The sequence below is a fragment of the Lampris incognitus genome, chromosome 14, assembly GCF_029633865.1.
Source record: "Lampris incognitus isolate fLamInc1 chromosome 14, fLamInc1.hap2, whole genome shotgun sequence".
Taxonomy (NCBI): domain Eukaryota; kingdom Metazoa; phylum Chordata; class Actinopteri; order Lampriformes; family Lampridae; genus Lampris; species Lampris incognitus.
In genome coordinates, this window is record NC_079224.1 from 6,466,774 (window position 1) to 6,485,325 (window position 18,552).

The 18,552-nt window shown below is 46.1% G+C and overlaps 1 protein-coding gene across 1 annotated transcript in view; it reads right to left on the minus strand.

The window, feature by feature from the left end:
* Window positions 1-5,683: 5,683 nt before the first annotated feature.
* The window catches only part of LOC130123980 (oxysterol-binding protein-related protein 1-like), a 43,600-nt gene continuing 30,731 nt past the window's right edge, over window positions 5,684-18,552 (minus strand). Inside the window, 13 exon segments of the mRNA XM_056293325.1 lie at window positions 5,684-5,786; window positions 6,135-6,155; window positions 6,343-6,433; window positions 6,583-6,706; window positions 6,877-6,993; window positions 7,873-7,999; window positions 8,273-8,362; window positions 8,704-8,811; window positions 9,790-9,972; window positions 10,060-10,157; window positions 11,260-11,394; window positions 12,003-12,078; window positions 14,118-14,310. Coding sequence (XP_056149300.1) covers window positions 5,684-5,786; window positions 6,135-6,155; window positions 6,343-6,433; window positions 6,583-6,706; window positions 6,877-6,993; window positions 7,873-7,999; window positions 8,273-8,362; window positions 8,704-8,811; window positions 9,790-9,972; window positions 10,060-10,157; window positions 11,260-11,394; window positions 12,003-12,078; window positions 14,118-14,310 — 1,466 coding nt within the window.

Sequence of the window (18,552 nt, forward strand, 5' to 3'; positions counted from 1 at the left end):
TGTTATTCGCTCGCATGACTTCTCTTACAATTGTTATGCCGATGACACCCAGCTGATCTTGTCCTTTCCTCCCTCTGACACACAAGTAGAGACACGCATTACTGTGTGCTTGACTGACATCTCGGAGTGGATGGTAACACACCACCTGAAGCTCATTCTGGACAAGACAGAGCTGATGTTCCTCCCGGGGAAAGGTTGCCCACACCGAGACCTGGCCATCACCATTGACAACACCGTGGTGATGCCAACTCGGACTGCGAGTAATCTGGGTGTGATCCTGGACGACCAACTGTTGTTTGCTGCAGACGTTGCTTGCTCCTGCAGATTTCTCCTCTATAACATCAGGAGGATTCGCCCATTCCTCACAGACGAGATGGCACAGGTGCTCATCCAGGCTCTGGTCATCTCCCGGCTGGACTACGGTAATTTCCTCCTTGCTGGCGCCCCGGCATCGGTCATCAGTCATCTGTAGCTTGTTCAGAAAGCTGCAGCTCGGCTGGTGTTCAACTGCCCTAAATTCTCCCACACAACTCCCCCTCTCATGTCCCTACACTGACTCCCAGGAGCTGCTCGCATCCAGTTTAAGACTCTGGTGCTAGCCTACAGGGCAGTGAAAGGAACAGCTCCTTCCCATCTCCAGGCCATGGTCAAGCCCTACACCCCTGCCCGACCCCTTCGCTCTGCTGCGAACGCCTGGTTGCCCCGTCGCTCAGAGGCCCCTGCTGCCGATCGACCCGGTCACGGTTCTTTTCTGTCCTAGCCCCACAGTGGTGGAATGAACTCCCCACTGATGTCAGGCCAGCGGAGTCGCTGCCCATCTGTCAGCGCAGGTTGAAAACTCACCTTTTCAAGAACTACTACCCTGTTACTTGTTCTTAGCACTTATTGTATTCACTCATTTAAAAAAAAATCTCTTTCTTGCACTTTTACTTTAGCACTGGTTTTGCTCATAGATGCTTGTTTAGATGCACTTATGACCTCTGATGACTAGTAGTTCTCCTAATTTCCTACGTTAAATGATTCACTTATTGTAAGTTACTTTGGATAAAAGCGTCGGCTAAATGACTGTTATGTAATGTAAGTCAGGTGAATTGGCCGTACTAAATTGTCCCTAGGAATGAATGTTTGTGTGTGTGTGTGTGTGTGTGTGTGTGTGTGTGTGTCTCGGCCCTGTGGTGGCCTGGCGGCCTGTCCAGGGTGTCTCCCCGTTTGACGCCCAGTGACTGCTGAGATAGGCTCCAGTATCCCCGCGACCCTGAGAACAGGATAAGTGGTTCAGCTAATGGATGGATGGATGGAGTTAAATGGACAAATCCTAGCCATTGACGATGCAAAGACCAGTGCCTTCTTAGTGACAGTCCCAAGGCCGGAAAAATGGGGAGGGTTGCATCAGGAAGGGTATCCGGCGTTAAACCTTTGCCAAATCAAATATGCGGCTCATAAATCAGATTTCCATACTGGATCGGCCGAGGCCCCGGTTACCAATGACCGCCACTGGTACTCTTGGCCAGTAGGGTGCAGTGGAAACGATGCTACTGTTGGGCGAAGGAGAAGGAGAGAGGGAAGGCATGTCCAGAGGTAGCGAGAGAGGAGGAGGAGTAAGAGTGTGGAGGTGAGAGTCGGAACTTTGAATGTTGGCATGTTTCTTTGATTTGTCTTAAAAAGTTAGTTGTGATAGATTTGGGCCAGTTCTGAACCCGAAAGGCTTTTTCTATTTGGGACTGCAGTTGGATAATCTAAATCTAGTTTTTGTTGTTACAGGATTGATTACTGTAGTGGGATATAAACATCGAGGGCATCAGAAAAGTAAAAAAAAAAGGGGGGGGGGCTTGCAGTGTGATGCTCTGGGCAATGTTTTGCTAGGAAACCTGGGGCCCTGGCATTCATGTGGATGTTACTTTGACACATGCCACCTACCTACACATTGTTGCAGACCAGGTACACCCCTTCAAGGCAGTGGTATTCCGATGGCAGTGGCCTCTTTCAGCCAGACAATGCGCCCTGCTACAATGCAAAATTGTTCAGGAATGGTTTGAGGAACATGACAAAGAGTTCACGGTGTTGCCTTGGCCTCCAAATTGTTCAAAGTCCTACCTCTCTGGTAGATCTTCTATTAGAGTATCCTGGAGGAGAGAAGTGTCCAAACTGCACGGCTTATCCACAGGGGTCAGTGCTCGGTCCCCTCCTCCTCAGTATACACCTCCTCACTTGGTGCAATTATCCACTTCCGTGGTTTCTCATACCTTTGCTATGCTGATGATACCCAGCTCTTCCTATCATTCCCACCAGATGACCACAGCCTCGCCACGGATATCGTCATGCGTTGTTGGTATCGCTGCATGATGAAAGAACGCCACCTTCAGCTCAACCTATCTAAGAGTGAGCTCCTTTCATCCCAGCCAGTCCATCCTTACAACAGCAGATCAATATCTAGCTTGGATCAACCCAACTCATGCCCATAAAGTCTGCCTGAAACCTGGGTGCCATGACTGATGACCAACTAACCTTTAAGGTTCACATGGCCTGGATTGCTCGGTCGTGCCAATTTGCCCTGTACAACATCAGGAAAAATAGACCCTACCTGTCTGAGCATACAGCACAACTGCTGGTACAGGCTCTTGTTATATCATGCATTGACTACTGCAACTTCTTACTGGCAGGTCTCCCTGCATGCACTTTCAAACCTCTGCAAATGATCCAGAATGCCGTGGAGCATCTGGTTTTCAACCGACCCAAAACAGCATGTCACTCCGCTGTTCATATCCCTCCACTGGCTCCCGGTTGCTGCCCACATCAAATTCAAAACCTTAATGCTCACTTACAAAACAGCAGCTAAAACAGTTCCCGCCTACCTGAACTCCCTCATTCAGGTCTACACTCAGTCCCACTCACTACATTCTGCCAATGAAAGGCGCCTGGCACTTCTACCACAACAGGGCCCCGAAGTCACTAGCTAGACTCTTCTCTTTTGTAGTTCCCTGGTGGTGGAACAAATGACCAAACTCCAGTTGATCCGCTGAGTCCCTCTCCATCTTTAAGAGGCTAAAGACCCAGCTCTTTCTCCAACACCTCCACACCTGATGGTATTTAAAAAAACAAAAAAAAACAAAAACGCTTCTATGCACCTTTGCCTTTGCACTGCCTGTTGACATCTATGTCCTATCAGACTTGAACCTAGTTTTTTTTTTACTTACTTGCGTTGTGGCCTCCTGACTTGATCCTTGCGTGTGTTGTATTAACTCTCAGATGTACGTCGCTTTGGATGAAAGCGTCTGCTAAATGAAATTGTAAATTGTAATTGTAAATTCCCCAGATCTCAATCCGATTGAGCATCTGTGGGATATGCTGGAAAAACAAGTCTGATCCATGGAGGATCCACCTCACAACGTACAGGACTTAAAGGATCTGCTGCTAACATCTTGGTGCCTGATACCAGAGGACACCTTCAGAGGTCTTGTGGAGCCCACGCCTCGATGGACCAGTGCTGTTTTGGCGGCACAAGAGGGACCTACACAATAGTGGGCAGGTGGTTTTAATGTTTTGGCTCATCAGTGTACATTTAACACTTTGGCTCTGGGTATGTTCTGCTGACAGTGGTTTCCGCATTCTTTCAGTATTTTGCCCCTCCCCCACGATTCCTTAGTTAGACCAACAGGATAGCAGCTGCCGTGCCTGGAACAAAGACACGTCACAAGTCCAAAGACCCTTCACCTCTGGATTTAGAGCAGTCAGATGTGCTCACAAACAGGTACCCATTTGTGGTTGGTGACCAGGGGCCTCATGTATCAGTCGTTACTATGGGCAAATTTGTTCTTACACACCCATGGGATTTTTTAGCCCTGAAGTTTGCCTCAGAGACCAGTGTAGAACCTGGGTAACCCCTGAATTTAGACACTGATTGGCTAACACTGATGTCTTTGCCGGCCTGAGTGATTGCTCGTTGCAAGAGGTAGGCAATAGATGTTAGGAGGAATTACAAATCATGCTTTGCTGCTGACTGTCAAACATTCTTAAGGGCTAAAAATTCCATGGGTGTGTAAGAACAAATTTGCCCATAGTAACGATTGATACATGAGGCCCCAGGTGTCAGTGGATCAAAGTAATTTGCCTGAGGTTCCTGCTGTGCTTACACATCCCCCTCATGCTACTTGAAAGTCCTGCATGGTCCACGAAGTGATGGTCAACCTGTTGCTGCAAGTGACCAACAACAAGGTTGGTATAAGGCCAGTTGGTGCATGCTCCAGTGTGGCTGTACATCTTCTCTGACCCAACCTAATGATCAGCAGCAGCAACAGCAACAGCAGCAGCAGCAGCAGCAGCAGGGAGCCAGGAGTGGCGCCGCTGTCAACCCACACTGACATTACTGGAGTGGCCAAGGGACTATTTTGTCACTCAATAAAATTCTTGCTCATACAGATAATTTGAACTATCATTTTGCATCATTTAAAATCAACCCACGGTTATAATTTACTTTGAATTCTCACCCTAAGTACAACACCGCCTCTCTACCTGGAATAGAACCAAGACAGAGAGACGTTTAACTAATAATACCTTTTTATTAAGCAATAATAAACATTTTTGTTCTATATTGACAAAGTGAGGATAGTTTAAAATCATGCCCCTTACAGTGGGCACAACTTCATCTTACATAAGCCCAATGATTTTAAAAGAATCTTCTGCTTTTCAAGAACAACGGAATGTTTTTAGTGCTTGAATATCTTGTAAATATATTTGTTTTTAAGGGGACACCAATTGCATAGTTAAAGGGATGTGCATGCATGTGTGATTGGATCTATGTATGTCTCAAGATGGAATTAAAATTCACCGACAAGACTTATGCACAAAAATAATTCATAACATGAGCAGTGGATCTCTGCTACAGTTATCAGTAGAATAACGTACCATTGAAGCTACAGTAGAGTTAGGTCAGGATTAAGTGCAATGCAGCAATTCTCTTTACACAGAAGAGGACTTACGATTCATTAAGTAATAACGTGTGTAAAGTAGCTCGGGTGAATAAATTATACGGTATTCAATATATACAAAAAGGACTTATCCATAATAGTTATCAAGAACAGCCACATTCAAGATGTAATAACTAAAGACTGCTGTGCTCATCACATCACACAACTGCTGCAGTCAGGAAGAAGTACAAGAAGGTACAAGCCTGAGACACAAATTCACATTACAAAGCTCTCGCTGTACATGTGAGGTGCCATGCCGTCGCGCCACACGCTCGGTAACAGCACAGCGTGAACTAGATTCACATTCAAGTTTCAGACACCTCATCTGCAGTAGCTAACAGGATTAATGCAAAACACTATCTCTCATTCTCAAAGACGTCTACGCTGCACTTAAACGTGGTCTGGGACCGTAGCAAACAAGCTAAAGAGGATTTTGTCTTTGTGCTTTTAGTGTGACGTTGTTTACAGTGTGGAAGATGCAGAATTGTTGCCTGCTTTTGTTATTCAGCACCTGTCTTACCACACGTGGAGCAGGAATCCTTTATCACAGTAGGGCCTACTGAGCGGTATACCTCTTTGTTGACAACATTCGCTCATTTCTCTCCAGCTTTAGACGAGCTGACAGCATCAGACACCCTAGCACAAAAAGAAATCCAGCAGAGTTTGACTGAGGGTGAAGTAGAAATCCGTGTTATTTGTTGTTTGCATTGTTCTGTAAATTAGTAGATGTCGGGCTGGTGAGCGTAGTTTCTGTCCCAGTAGCCTGCTGAGTAGAGCCAGTCCTGAGCTTTGTTGTAGGGATTGGGTCCCTGGTGAAACCACCTGTGGAATAGAAGCAGTGAGTAATAGAGCAATCTTACATGTAAAGATTTACACAATAACAGACAGACATCCAATTACACACAAAAAGGGAATGTTAATGACGTTCTATCACCATGTGCAAAAGGAGCGTACACAGAGCTTGATGAAGCCAAATGCCAGTCATCATCATATGCCAATACACACACTAATCCCAACTAGTCAGTGTTCTCAGATATCACTGGTGGCAAGAGATACTGTTCAAAATGAACTTCTGCAAGTTGTCCTCAAGATGGTGGTATGGTGCTGCACTTGGAGCCTAAGTAATACAACAGCGAGCAAAGCAGGCCAGGATAAGGGAGAGAGCCAAACCTTGGGCCAAGCGCAGGGTTCCTTCTCATTGACAACAAATGAGGATGGCAGGACAGATGGCACAAAATAAATGGGGATGGCAGGACAGATGGCACAAGACAAATGGGGAAGTAATTAGAAGAGCAGCCATAGCATTAGCATTGGGTTGGACAACATTTACAAAGCTGATGGTTGACAGGGAGTGGATAAAGTTGTTCAGCAAATGTACCTTATTTTCCATTCATCACTTGATTTGGAACGATTTTTCCTGGCCATTCTCTGTTTTTCCTCCAACCTCTTTTTCTCTGCACTTGCCAGATCTACAAGTAATTGACATACAAGGAAGCTTAATATCCGCGCGCACACACACACACACACACACACACACACACACACACACACACACACACACACACACACACACACACAAGTGTGAGGAAGCATAGAGGATAAATGTCCTGAACTGTACCTATATCTCCATTCTCCATGGCATGAATGTCGGGTCTGAGCCGACAGTCTGTGGAAGGGATGGCTGTCTCCATACCCGCCTCCAGCTCATTCAGCTGCATGGCAAATGTGGAGAAAGCGTAGAACTGCCACAAAGAGAATGAAAATATAATCAGAGATGAGACAGAATCAAAGCGATGCATCTACAGAGAGTGACTGGCAATGTCAAAACATCTCATATTTCCAGTGTTGTCCCTCCGTTTGTCCGAACGTCATCTCTCCTGCTTCTGTCCACCATCTCTTTGTGTCGTCCTACCTGGGCTGAGTTCTCTGGTCGAGGGGCTATCCTCCATATGAGCTCGCTGCCTGGGATCACTTGGACAGTCTCTGTGTCAGGGGGAGGCATCTCCTCTGGCTCCTCATCCACACTGCTCTAGAGGCACAGAGATATGTTCACACACACACAACTAATAGGACAAAATATTGAAAATCAGGACTCAGGAACATTTTGTCGTTTCATTTCATGTACTTCCATACATGAAATGAAACGAAATATTCTTTCCTCCAGCCCACGGCAGTGCAACACAAAGACAAAAACACACATCCAAAAACTACAAGAACTTCAAGAACACACATACTAACTAATACATATCCAACAAAAAAAAATCACTGTCCAAAGGAATGAACGCCAGCCAGGATGACTGTCGGAGCTGCCGGTCTGCATGGGCTAGCAGTTAGCTTAGCCTGCCCCACTTCAGCGTCCTGTCAGACCGCCCTTGGTGCTTCCTCCTTGGGCACAGCTCCAGGCAGGACCGTGGCCCCTGGGCCCACAGGACGCAACAGACCAAGTTCTCCCAGCCATCAAATGAAGACAAACTTAGACACAGACATGGGCAAAGACACTGCATGGACGGTACTGGGTGATACCGCCGCAAACATGAATTCGCACTGCCATCTTCCCACACCGGTACTGGGTGAGGCTGCTGCAAACGTGAATTTGCGCCGCCATCTTCCCACACCGGAAGCGGAAAAAACTCCATTCTGAATTGGTGAAAAAGTTGTTGCCTAATTCAAAATGATTTTTTTACATTACACTTCATACAGCTGAATCCATCAGTGTTAATTAGTAAGATTCATGATAAAACACACACCTGACCACCCTTCCTGCAGGTGACTCATGTCCCTCAGTGATGATCAATCTGGCTGCAGTTGTTTCAGATTTAGGCAGTGAAATGTCTGAGCCTCAATATGTAAATTATAACTTCACAAAGATGGAGAAGCGCAGGGGGTTTAAAGCAGCTGAAGGTAATACCTGTTTGCGGCCTTTCTTTTCCTCAGCGTTCTTCTTGTCGGCCTTCTTGTGGGCGTCGAAGGTGGCAGGGTCAACCATATACAAGCTTTCAGTCCATTTGCCATAGATTGCGCAGAGTTTCTTTTTGCTAGAAGCAAACCACACAAAAAAACATGAGATGCAACACAAATTTCTGTGCAAATGACAAAAAAGTAGTCTCTACTCAGAAAAGCCGAGCTCATTAAAACTAAGCCCGAGGCATTTCTGATGTCTGATGCCACAGCCAAGGTTCAGATATTTTAACATTATAACATTTAGCCAAATTTATTGATTGAAAAGCAAATATATTTATGACCTATTCACAATTTTCCTTCAGCTCATATCACAGAAAATGAGGGAAATAAATGAGGGACGCAGATACCTCTTGTCTTGGATATAGCCCTCCACTTTATGAAGCTCTTTGCCAAAGAGGCCACAGGGCTTGAACGTCAGGCAGCATCTCTCCCCGGTCCTGTCACCGAATGACAATCTCTGTGTTTACAAATTCTCTAAGTAGTGCCCTGCTGCGAGACGAGGCTTTCAAATATTTACCACCCTGCTCGTCCTCGCTTCCTCCCTAATGGCAGGCAGCTGCGCCAGATCTGCTCCAATGATCAATAGACTAGATGTAGAAGTAGTTTAACACAGCGCTGTTAAGTGCAGACGCCCAGATATCGGGCAGTGCTATTCATACACTCTTGCAGGAATCTGTGCGAGCAAATGCACACCAACAGGATACATGAGTACACACATAACCACACAAACACTCATAAACACAGGACCTAACAAAGTGGGGACAAATATTTCTTTTACTTGTGATTTAGCACTTCCACATTTCCATACTGCTCGATCCAAAGCTGGCCGACAATGATGTTGTGGACACAGCAGGTCGGGTTAGTCCAGGTGTACGCTTCATTATACCTGCACAGACAGAGAAGGAACATGCGAACAGGGATGCAGACAGGCACGACAACAGCGATAAACTAATTCATTTATTTTATCTTTTTGGATTTCCTCTCGTTTTTCTCCCCAATTGTGCTTGGACAATTACCCTATTTTCCGAGCCATCCCGGTCTCTGCTCCACCCCCTCTGCTGACCTGGGGAGGGCTGCAGACTACCACATGGCTCCTCCCATACATGTGGAGTCACCAGCCGCTTCTTTTTACCTGACAGTGAGGAGTTTCACCAGGGGGACGTAGCGCGTGGGAGGATCACGCTATTCCCCCCAGTTCCCCCCTCCCCCTTGAAGAGGTGCCCCGACCAACCAGAGGAGGCGCTAGTGGTGTGACCAGGACACACACCCACATCCGGCTTCTCACTCGCAGACACAGCCAATTGTGTCTGTAGGGATGCCCGAACAAGCTGGAGCTAACACAGGGATTCGAACCAGCGATCCCCGTGTTGGTAGGCAACAGAATAGACCGCTACGCCACCCGGATGCCCCCAGACTTATTTATTTATTTTAATTGGACAGATTTTGAAAAAGTCACAACAGCGTCCTCTTGAAATATATATACTTGATTTACAAAGCATACATGTTATTACTCTGCATACATGTTATTATTCCATATACATGTTATTACTCTATATACATGTTATTACTCTGCATATGTTATTACGAAGCATACATGTTATTACTCTATAGACATGTTATTACTCTATATACATTTTATTACTTAATATACATGTTATTACTCTATATACATGTTATTACAGAGCATACATGTTATTACTCTGCATACATGTTATTACTCTATATACATGTTATTACTCTATATATACATGTTATTACAAAGCATACATGTTATTACAAAGCATACATGTTATTACTCTGCATACATGTTATTACTCTATATACATGTTATTACTCTATGTACATGTTATCATTCTGTACTTACTTAGGCAGCTCAAGAGTGATGATCCCTTTGGGCTCGGCTTCTACGCTCTTTCCCCAAAATTTGAGCTTGGGATAGATGGAGCCATGGAAGAGGAAGTCCTCCTTCAAGCCCTCAGCATGGAAGGCACTGACAGGAGGGTGGTGGCTCACTTGCTCAGACATCCACCTGAAACCCAAGTCCTCTCTAAGGCAGAAGAGAAAGATGCATGTCTGGAAATAGCCTCTACTGGAAAATGAACCCAAGCCAAATACAAGATTTGTGTCGTGTTACCTGATCAGCTCATAAGTCTCTCCCAGCAGCGGGTTGAAAGGCTTCCCAGTCCTCTCCCATTGTGATGCTACAGCAGATACGGCAAACGCTGCTACACACTGCAAACCAAAGAATGATGAGGAAATGATAGCTCATTGATTCAGTGATCAGCTAGTGGGGATCATAAGGAATACAACAGGAAATTATAGGCCTCAGGATACACGCACCATATCTATCACTGGCAAGAAGAATGGGACTCACGTTAACAAGAGACACCCATCATTTTGAATCAAAATAATAATTATAGTTAATTTACTATTCGTACAAAAATGAGAAGCAATAATGAAAAAAATTTTTTTTTTAAATTCCCCCCCCCCTTTTTCTCCTCAATTGTACTTGGCCAGTTACCCCACTCTTCCAAGCCATTCCAGTCACTGCTCCACCCCCTCTGCCGATCCGGGGAGGGCTGCAGACTACCACATGCCTCCTCTGATACATGTAGAGTCACCAGCCGCTTCTTTTCACCTGACAGTGAGGAGTTTCACCAGGGGGACGTAGCACGTGGGAGGATCACGCTATTCCCCCCAGCCCCCCCCCCCAAACAGGCGCCCTGACCGACCAGAGGAGGTGCTAGTGCAGCGACCAGGACACATACCCACATCCGGCTTCCCACCTGCAGACACGGCCAATTGTGTCTGCAGGGACGCCCAACCAAGCCGGAGGTAACACGAGGATTCGAACCGCCAATCCCCTTGTTGGTAGGCAATGGAATGGACTGCTACGCTACCCAGATGCCCGCAATAATTATTTTTTTTTAACAAAATTATGACTTACATAATGATGGCAAGAAGCCCAAAAAAAAAGAGATGTAATTTTTGTCATAACAAAGGTGCTTAAACAGACATAGGCACATAAAGGCATACAAGCACACGGTAGTGCTAAAAATGTGGCCAGATCAGTGCCTGATCAAAACACAATGTACATATCAAAGACCAAGATAAAGATGAACCACATCCTTTAAACTTCCAATCATCCTTTTTATTTCAATTTATCTTCACTCATCAAAAAGAAAATAGTACTTTTACCTTGTGCACAGCAGTGCTGAATCTACCCTGCTAGCTCAGGGCCTGATCAAGCAACGTGTCAATTAATTATGATTGGCATCTTTTTTTGTGACCCAAACAAGCAAATATCTGAGAACATAATACCGAGTCTGGTTACCTTCATCCTCTCCACAGAGTCTGTGGAGGCATTGGCTTGGTGAATGAGGTAGGTGTGCTCCATGTACTCCGTGAGGCGCTGCAGGAAGCTCAGGGGCTCATTAAATATCACAGGCATCGCGATCTTCGACAGTTCCTGAGAGCGAGGGTGGAGAGGAAAAAAAGCAGCTGTAAGAACGGATTGCATTGCAAGGGCAGTGAAGTATATATATATATATATATATATATATATATATATATATATATATAGTACTCGAGACTGCACACAAAAAAAGACTGATCTCCTGTTCCACAGTTAAGGAAATGGATCAAGTATTCAAATTCATTGCCTTCATACAGTGTAGGTGCACAACTCTGTTGCCTTCAAACAGTATCTGTCTGTCCACTGAGTTGGGTATGTGCAAAACCATTAGCCCCATTTAATTGGGGATTACAGGATAAACAGAGATAAAAAAAAGTCTAATTAAATCCAAGCAGGGCTGGGACAGAGTGTTGGGATCCCCTTGGATCCCAGGAGACTGACTCTAATGACTGAACTGTTAACTCCACCACCGGTCCACAACGAAGTCCAAAACTAATCTATCACCATTAGCAAACCTTTCCCCCCAAATGTTCTCCTTATTCAGTAAAACTACTCAGGGCTAAAATCTCAAATCAGCACTTTTTTCTTCCACATAAAGCAACTACTAAAAAAAGAAATGTGGTCAAAGCAAAGCTGATTAGAGAGGTTTTTGCAGGTCTCACCATGCCAATGCATTTCTTCAGGATACTCCAGATGCTGATGTCATTCCTGGCGAACATGGGAGCCGGCAGAGCTGTCCTGTGGAATGGGGGTAAAGAAACAAACACTGTCAACTCCATCAGAATGGAATCCATTCATGAATAGTCCCTGCATCATGAGCATTAAGACACACCAACAATTCTGAAGCCAGTGAAGAAAGCTGAGGATCTTCATCTCCATGTGAGCACAGTTGAAGGGGGAAGCATATTAAAGGGCAGTCAGACTGGTGTTTCATTGTGGTTTAAGGCGCATTTTGCCCGAAGTGAAGCAGGTCAAGGGGTTTTGTCTTCTATTCTAGATTCTTCCATGCTTCAAAGATGTCGCGCAGTGCACCGAATCTGTAACTTGTGAATATTTAAGGAAGAAAAAGAGCATTCTGTCTGATGAAAGTCATAGGGTTACTGTTAAAGCTGCAGAGTAGATGTCAGGACTCGATTTGCCATTTGTAAGCAAAGAAACCCGACACAGCTAATGAGCTATCAAGCTTCTCTAGTCCAGCCTCATGCAATACCCATGAATAGATGGAAGACCCAGAGTGCACTCGTGTTGATGTTACAGTATTCAAAGAGTCACAAGATGCACTCTAGATGCCAGAAAAAAGAGCACTGCCTGGTTAAATGGGCATGTTTGGAATATTGTATTTGTACACTGTTTTGATATCGTTTTTAGTTTAGTGTTAAGATTACACCTTTTCTGGTTTTGTCCTGGTTGGTCTTGATTTTGGAATAAAATTCCACCCCTGCCCTTATGGTCTTGCTGCAAAGTCTACCTCTGGACTGGACCACCTATGGACTGGACTTGACTGGACCACCTCTGGACTGGACTACCTATGGAATGGACTGGACTGGACCACCTACGATCTCACAGCAAAATCCACCTCTGCTCATCTGCTCTCAAGTCTGTGTTTATCTCAAAACCCTAACTAACAAGTGTAGTGAATTCTATATCAAACCAGGTATGCAGGCCTAAGGCCAGTGGTGTACTTGTTCGGGGATGTGCATTTGTGCAGTGAGTCAACTACACACAGAAAAAAGCTAAAGTGAAATAGTACAGACACAGAAAGAAAGAAAAAGAGATAAGCGTCTTTTCTCATCAAACGTGCAATGATTTTCTCTGTGATGCATAGTAAAATTGCTGTCGGTTCTGAACACACCAAAACACACTTACAGAAATAGGCACATTCATTTCTCATAGACATCAGTGGTTTGTGGATCCCATCCAACTCAATACATACTCAGTTAGATAGCCTACTCCCTATACTGTGTTGCCAAGCTTCAAAGCCCAACTCTGTCATCTCTTCACCATTTTCTGACATAATCCACTGTAAGACATCCTTGTACCTGTAAATGTAACTTACAAGTAGGCCTGTCTGCAGGCAACCAGAGAAAGAGGTCTATTTGGAAGACAAGAGTAATGCCAGATAATCAGACACCTGATAAATCCTTAATGCAATTGCTTGCAGACACACACAACATGTATAACTCATGCACACACACACACGGAGTGCACATGGCCAGCCAACCGGCCCCTTTTCCTCCAACCCGGTCTCTAAGACAACACATGCCAAATTATTCATGGGTCAGTTGTCGGATTAAGGGAGAGAGAGCAAGCCAGAATCAGCATCCACGGAAATGAAAAATGGCCAATTTTTCAAACAAGTGTGTGTCTAGTCTACTGGGTAGGAAAGATGGAGCGCTCAAACAAAAACACCTGAATGCAACAACTGTGCATACGTAGGTGATTTCCCATTGCATCTACTGTACCATTTATTCTGCTGTGTTCTCGCTGACACAGGACTGAAACCCAGGAGCCATCACACATACTGGCTGTATATAATACATCTGTAGAAGACATGCAAGTCGGTCAGCAATAGGTTATCATTGACGGCTGAGAGTTATATCGTGCAGAATCTGCCATTTGTAATGAATAGTTTTCAAAAAGCACATAAAGAAAGAAAAGGCTGTGCACTGAACAGTGGAGCAGAGTAACTGTCTTCAGGGGACTGGTTAGGAAAGAGAGAAAAAAAAACTATGTAAAGTGGAAAACAGGTATGACTTATTAGCTGAAGCAAGTCCCACCTGTGCTTCTTGTATCCGTTGCACTGGGCAGGTTGGTTGCCATGGTTCCCGTCCCCAGACATTCTGGTCGGCTCCCTGAGGGCGTCGGGATGGTGGAAGCTGATGAAGCGGGGGGTGTCTCTCCCCTCGTCCTCTTCGCAGGAGTGGCTGGCCACGGACAGAAAGCCACTCACAGAGAGCTCGGACTCGGACTCTGTGAGGTGAGAGACGGCAGACAATGGCTCATGCTGGATATGACGACTCACCGGCGCAAACGTGCGGCGGCCGGCGCAGAGACCAACCGCTCTGCAGCCTTAACACTATACTTGTCAGGGAATAAACCCTTTTTTTTTTTTAATCCCTGTCAAACCTTACCCCTCCCTGCTGCTAGACAAGCCACACCTTTCCAGTGAGAGGCCACACAAAAAAGTTCCTCTCCTCCAGCATTGTCTGCTATGGGCTGGCTGGCTGCTCCTCCTCCCCTCGCCAGCGCGTGTCGAGGACAACACATGGACTGTAGGACAACATGCAGAGGAGGATATGTTCCCTGCACAATATGACCGCATTGTGTAATGCAGAACTGGACAGGTCTTTGATTCATGAGCACTTAATTTCAGCACAGTTCTTATGAATCATGTGACATTACATAATAAGTTCATGGAAAATGTGGATGTGTGCAGGCACAACACATGCATATATCCAGAGGGCGGCTGCATGAGCGAACTGCCAGCGGCTGCAACATGCTTAATAAGCATGTTGGAAATCGACAAAAAGTGGAGTGGGTTTTACACATGCTGGACCTTGAATGTGAAAATCCTCATACATATGCTGAGAGTAGGTTAGAGTCACATGGGCAGTGTGTGTGTCTGACCAACAGGCAACTGAGTGTCTCTGGATAATGCAGGGCTAGTCCAACACAAACACACAGCAGGATATCTGCAGTGCAAATCAACTGCTGTAGCAAGGTTCTTGAGGATACAAAGAAGCAAAATAAAAAGAGGAACTCATTTTAGCACACGGTAATTGTGGCAAATACCGGTTATGCATTAAGTACAATAACTGCAGTCAGACTCCAACTAATTAGCTTTACTCACTCAAATTGCCCTTGAATACCATAAGCAAATTAGTGGGTTTTTTTTCAGTCATATGAACCTTGAGTAAGGGCATCCGGGTAGCATGGCAGTCTATTCTGTTGCCTATCAACATGGGGATCGGCGATTCGAATCCCCGTGTTACCTCCGGCTTGGTCGGGCGTCCCTACAGACACAATTGGCCGTGTCTGCGGGCGGGAAGCCGGATGTGGGTATGTGTCCTGGTCGCTGCACTAGCGCCTCCTCTGGTCAGTCGGGGCACCTGTTCGGGGGGGGTGGGGGTTGGGTGGAATAGCGTGAGCCTCCCACGTGCTATGTCCCCCTGGTGAAACTCCTCACTGTCAGTTGAAAAGTGGCTGGCGACTCCACATGTATGGGAGGAGGCATGCGGGAGTCTGCAGCCCTCCCCAGATCAGCAGAGGAGGCGGAGAAGCAACCAGGACGGCTCGGAAGAGATGGGTAATTGGCCGGATACAATTGGGGAGAAAAAGGGGGGGAAAATCCCCCCCAAAAATTTTTTAACCTTGAGTATACTGTGATTCAAGGGGACAGTGTGACAGTTCACTATGCCTGCGTTACATTGAAGGACCAGCTCAGCCATGCAAGCAGCTGATGATGGAGGAATCAGTCACATCAAACTGCAGTAGGAATGACAGCCATCTTTGATCTCTCAGCAACAGACAGCGCCAACAGACTGAGACTGGGAACCATCTGGTACAAATAAGATCACTTTCTCACACACACACCCACACACACACACAGACACACACGCACCACCGGTAAATACTGTCATGAATGTCTTGAAATAAGCTCTCAGGAAATAAAATGTATTCATGTTAGCTTTTTTTATCTGTACTTTACTCATGTGCCACAATGTTCTAAAAATTCACTGAAAATCTCATCTCATCTCATTCATCAGCCACTTCTCCGGGGCGGGGTCGTGGTGGCAGCAAGCTAAGTAGGGCACTCCAGATGCCCCTCTCCCCAGCAACGCCCTCCAGCTCCTCCTGGGGGATCCCAAGGTGTTCACAGGCCAGATTGGACATGTAGTCCCTCCAGCGAGTTCTGGGTCTACCCTGGGGTCTCCTCCCAGTTGGACGTGCCCTGAAAACCTCCAAAGGAAGGCGCCCAGGAGGCATCCTAATCAGATGCCTGAACCACCTCAACTGGCTCCTTTCGACACAAAGGAGCAGCGGCTCTACTCGGAGCTCCCTCCAGATGTCCGAGCTCCCCACCCTATCTCTAAGGCTGAGCCCAGACACCCTACAGAGGAAACTCATTTCAGCCGCTTGTATCTGCAATCTCACCCTTTTGGTCACTACCCAAAGCTCATGACCATAGGTGAGGGTTGGAACGAAGATTGCCTGGTAAATTGAGAGCTTTGCCTCCCGGCTCAGCTCCCTCTTCACCACAACGGTCCAGTACAACACCCGCATTACTGCTGATGCTGCACCAATCCACCTGTCAATCTCCCGCTCCATCCTACCCTCACTTGAGAACAAGACCCCGAGATACTTGAACTCCTTCACTTGAGGCAACAACTCATCCCCACCCGGAGGTAGCAATCCACCATTTTCCGGTAGAGAACCATGGCCTCAGACTTGGAGGTGCTGACTCTCATCCCGGCCATTTCACACTCAGCTGCAAACCGCCCCAGTGTGCGCTGGAGGTCACGTTCTGATGAAGCCAACAAAACCACATCATCTGCGAAGGGCAGAGATGCTATTCTGAGGTTCCCAAAATGGACACACTCCTCACCTTGTCTGCACCTTGAGATCCTGTCCATGAATATCACAAACAGAATCGGTGACAAGGGACAAGCTTGGAGGAGTCCGACACCCACCGAAAACGTGTTTGACTTTGTGCCGTAAATGCAGACACAGCTCTCACTTTGGTTATACAAGGACCGGATGGCTTGTAGCAACTGCCCCGGTACTCCATACTCCCACAGTAGCCCCCACAGAGTGCCCCGGGGTGCGCGGTCGTAAGCCTTCTCCAAGTCCACAAAACACATGTAGACTGGCTGGTCAAACTCCCATGCCCCCCTCAGCACTTCCGCAAGGGTAAAGAGTTGGTCCGTTGTTCCACGACCAGGACTGAATCCACATTGTTCCTCCTGGATCCGAGGGTCGACAATCGGTCGGAGCCTCCTTTCCAGCACCTTAGAGTAGACTTTCCCAGGGAGGCTGAGCAATGTAATGCCCCAATAATTGGCGCACACTCTCCGGTCCCCCTTTTTTTTATATATATGGGAACCACCATCCCAGTCTGCCACTCCACAGGTACTGTCCCCGACCTCCACATGACACCGAAGAGACGTAGTGAAAATATTTCATTTTATTTTTGTGTTTATCGGAATTTTTCTCTTCCTGAAAAATACCATATTTTATTTAGTTACATCACCCTGCACTTGTGGATGTAAAAAATAACAAAAGTGTCCAATGAAGGCAGAGATTGAGGGGAGAAGAATCATCCTCCACTACCAAATTCAAACTGATCCATAACACATCAACGTACCTATTCAAATCAAACTCCCCCCCCCTTCATAATTTCCTATCCAACAGTTCTGTTTCATTTGGATTAATCAAATTGTGGAAGTTCGCAGTGCTCTAAAGAGATCTCAGAGACTCTAATACATGCATGTTTCATCCAGACTTGATTACTGTAATGTTCTGTTTTCAGGTCTGCCACATGCAAGTACTAAAAGTCTTCAGATGACTTGAAATGCTGCAGCTAGAATCCTAACTAAAACTACAAAACTTTACCATATTATACCAATTCTTGCCTCCCTTCATTGGCTTCGCTGACTTATAAAATCCTGGGCTAGCCTCATCTCACCTGTCTGATCTCCTTAAACCGTACATTCTATCTTGAGCTCTGTGCTCTTAAAATACAGGGCTCCCGTGTGTACCCAAAGTTAAAAAGAAGTCAGCTGGTGGCAGCAGGGCCTTTTCCTGTCGGGCCCCGTTCTTGTGGAATAACCTGCCTGCTGCCATCAGACAATCTGAGTCTACTGAGTCCTTTAAGTCCAAACTTAAAAAACTCATCTGCCTTAGCTTACAATTAATTGCCTTTAGGTTGAGTGCTTTGCTACTGTAGTGCATGGCAGGTCGGTTTCTGTCTCAATGAATTTACCAACCACTCATCTGCCGACGAGATTATAGAGTATAGATTGCTGATTATTGCAAACTGTTCTCTTCTCTCACATGTCTTTTCTCTCTCTGAATGATGTCTTCCCCTGTCTCCTCTCCTGTGTGTGAGAATGGTGTGGTGTGAGTCTCCCGTGTGCATGTGCAGTCTGTCCTCCTCCCAGGTCTCCATGGTGACGGTGGTCACCACCTGGACACTGCTCGGCATCCTCCTCA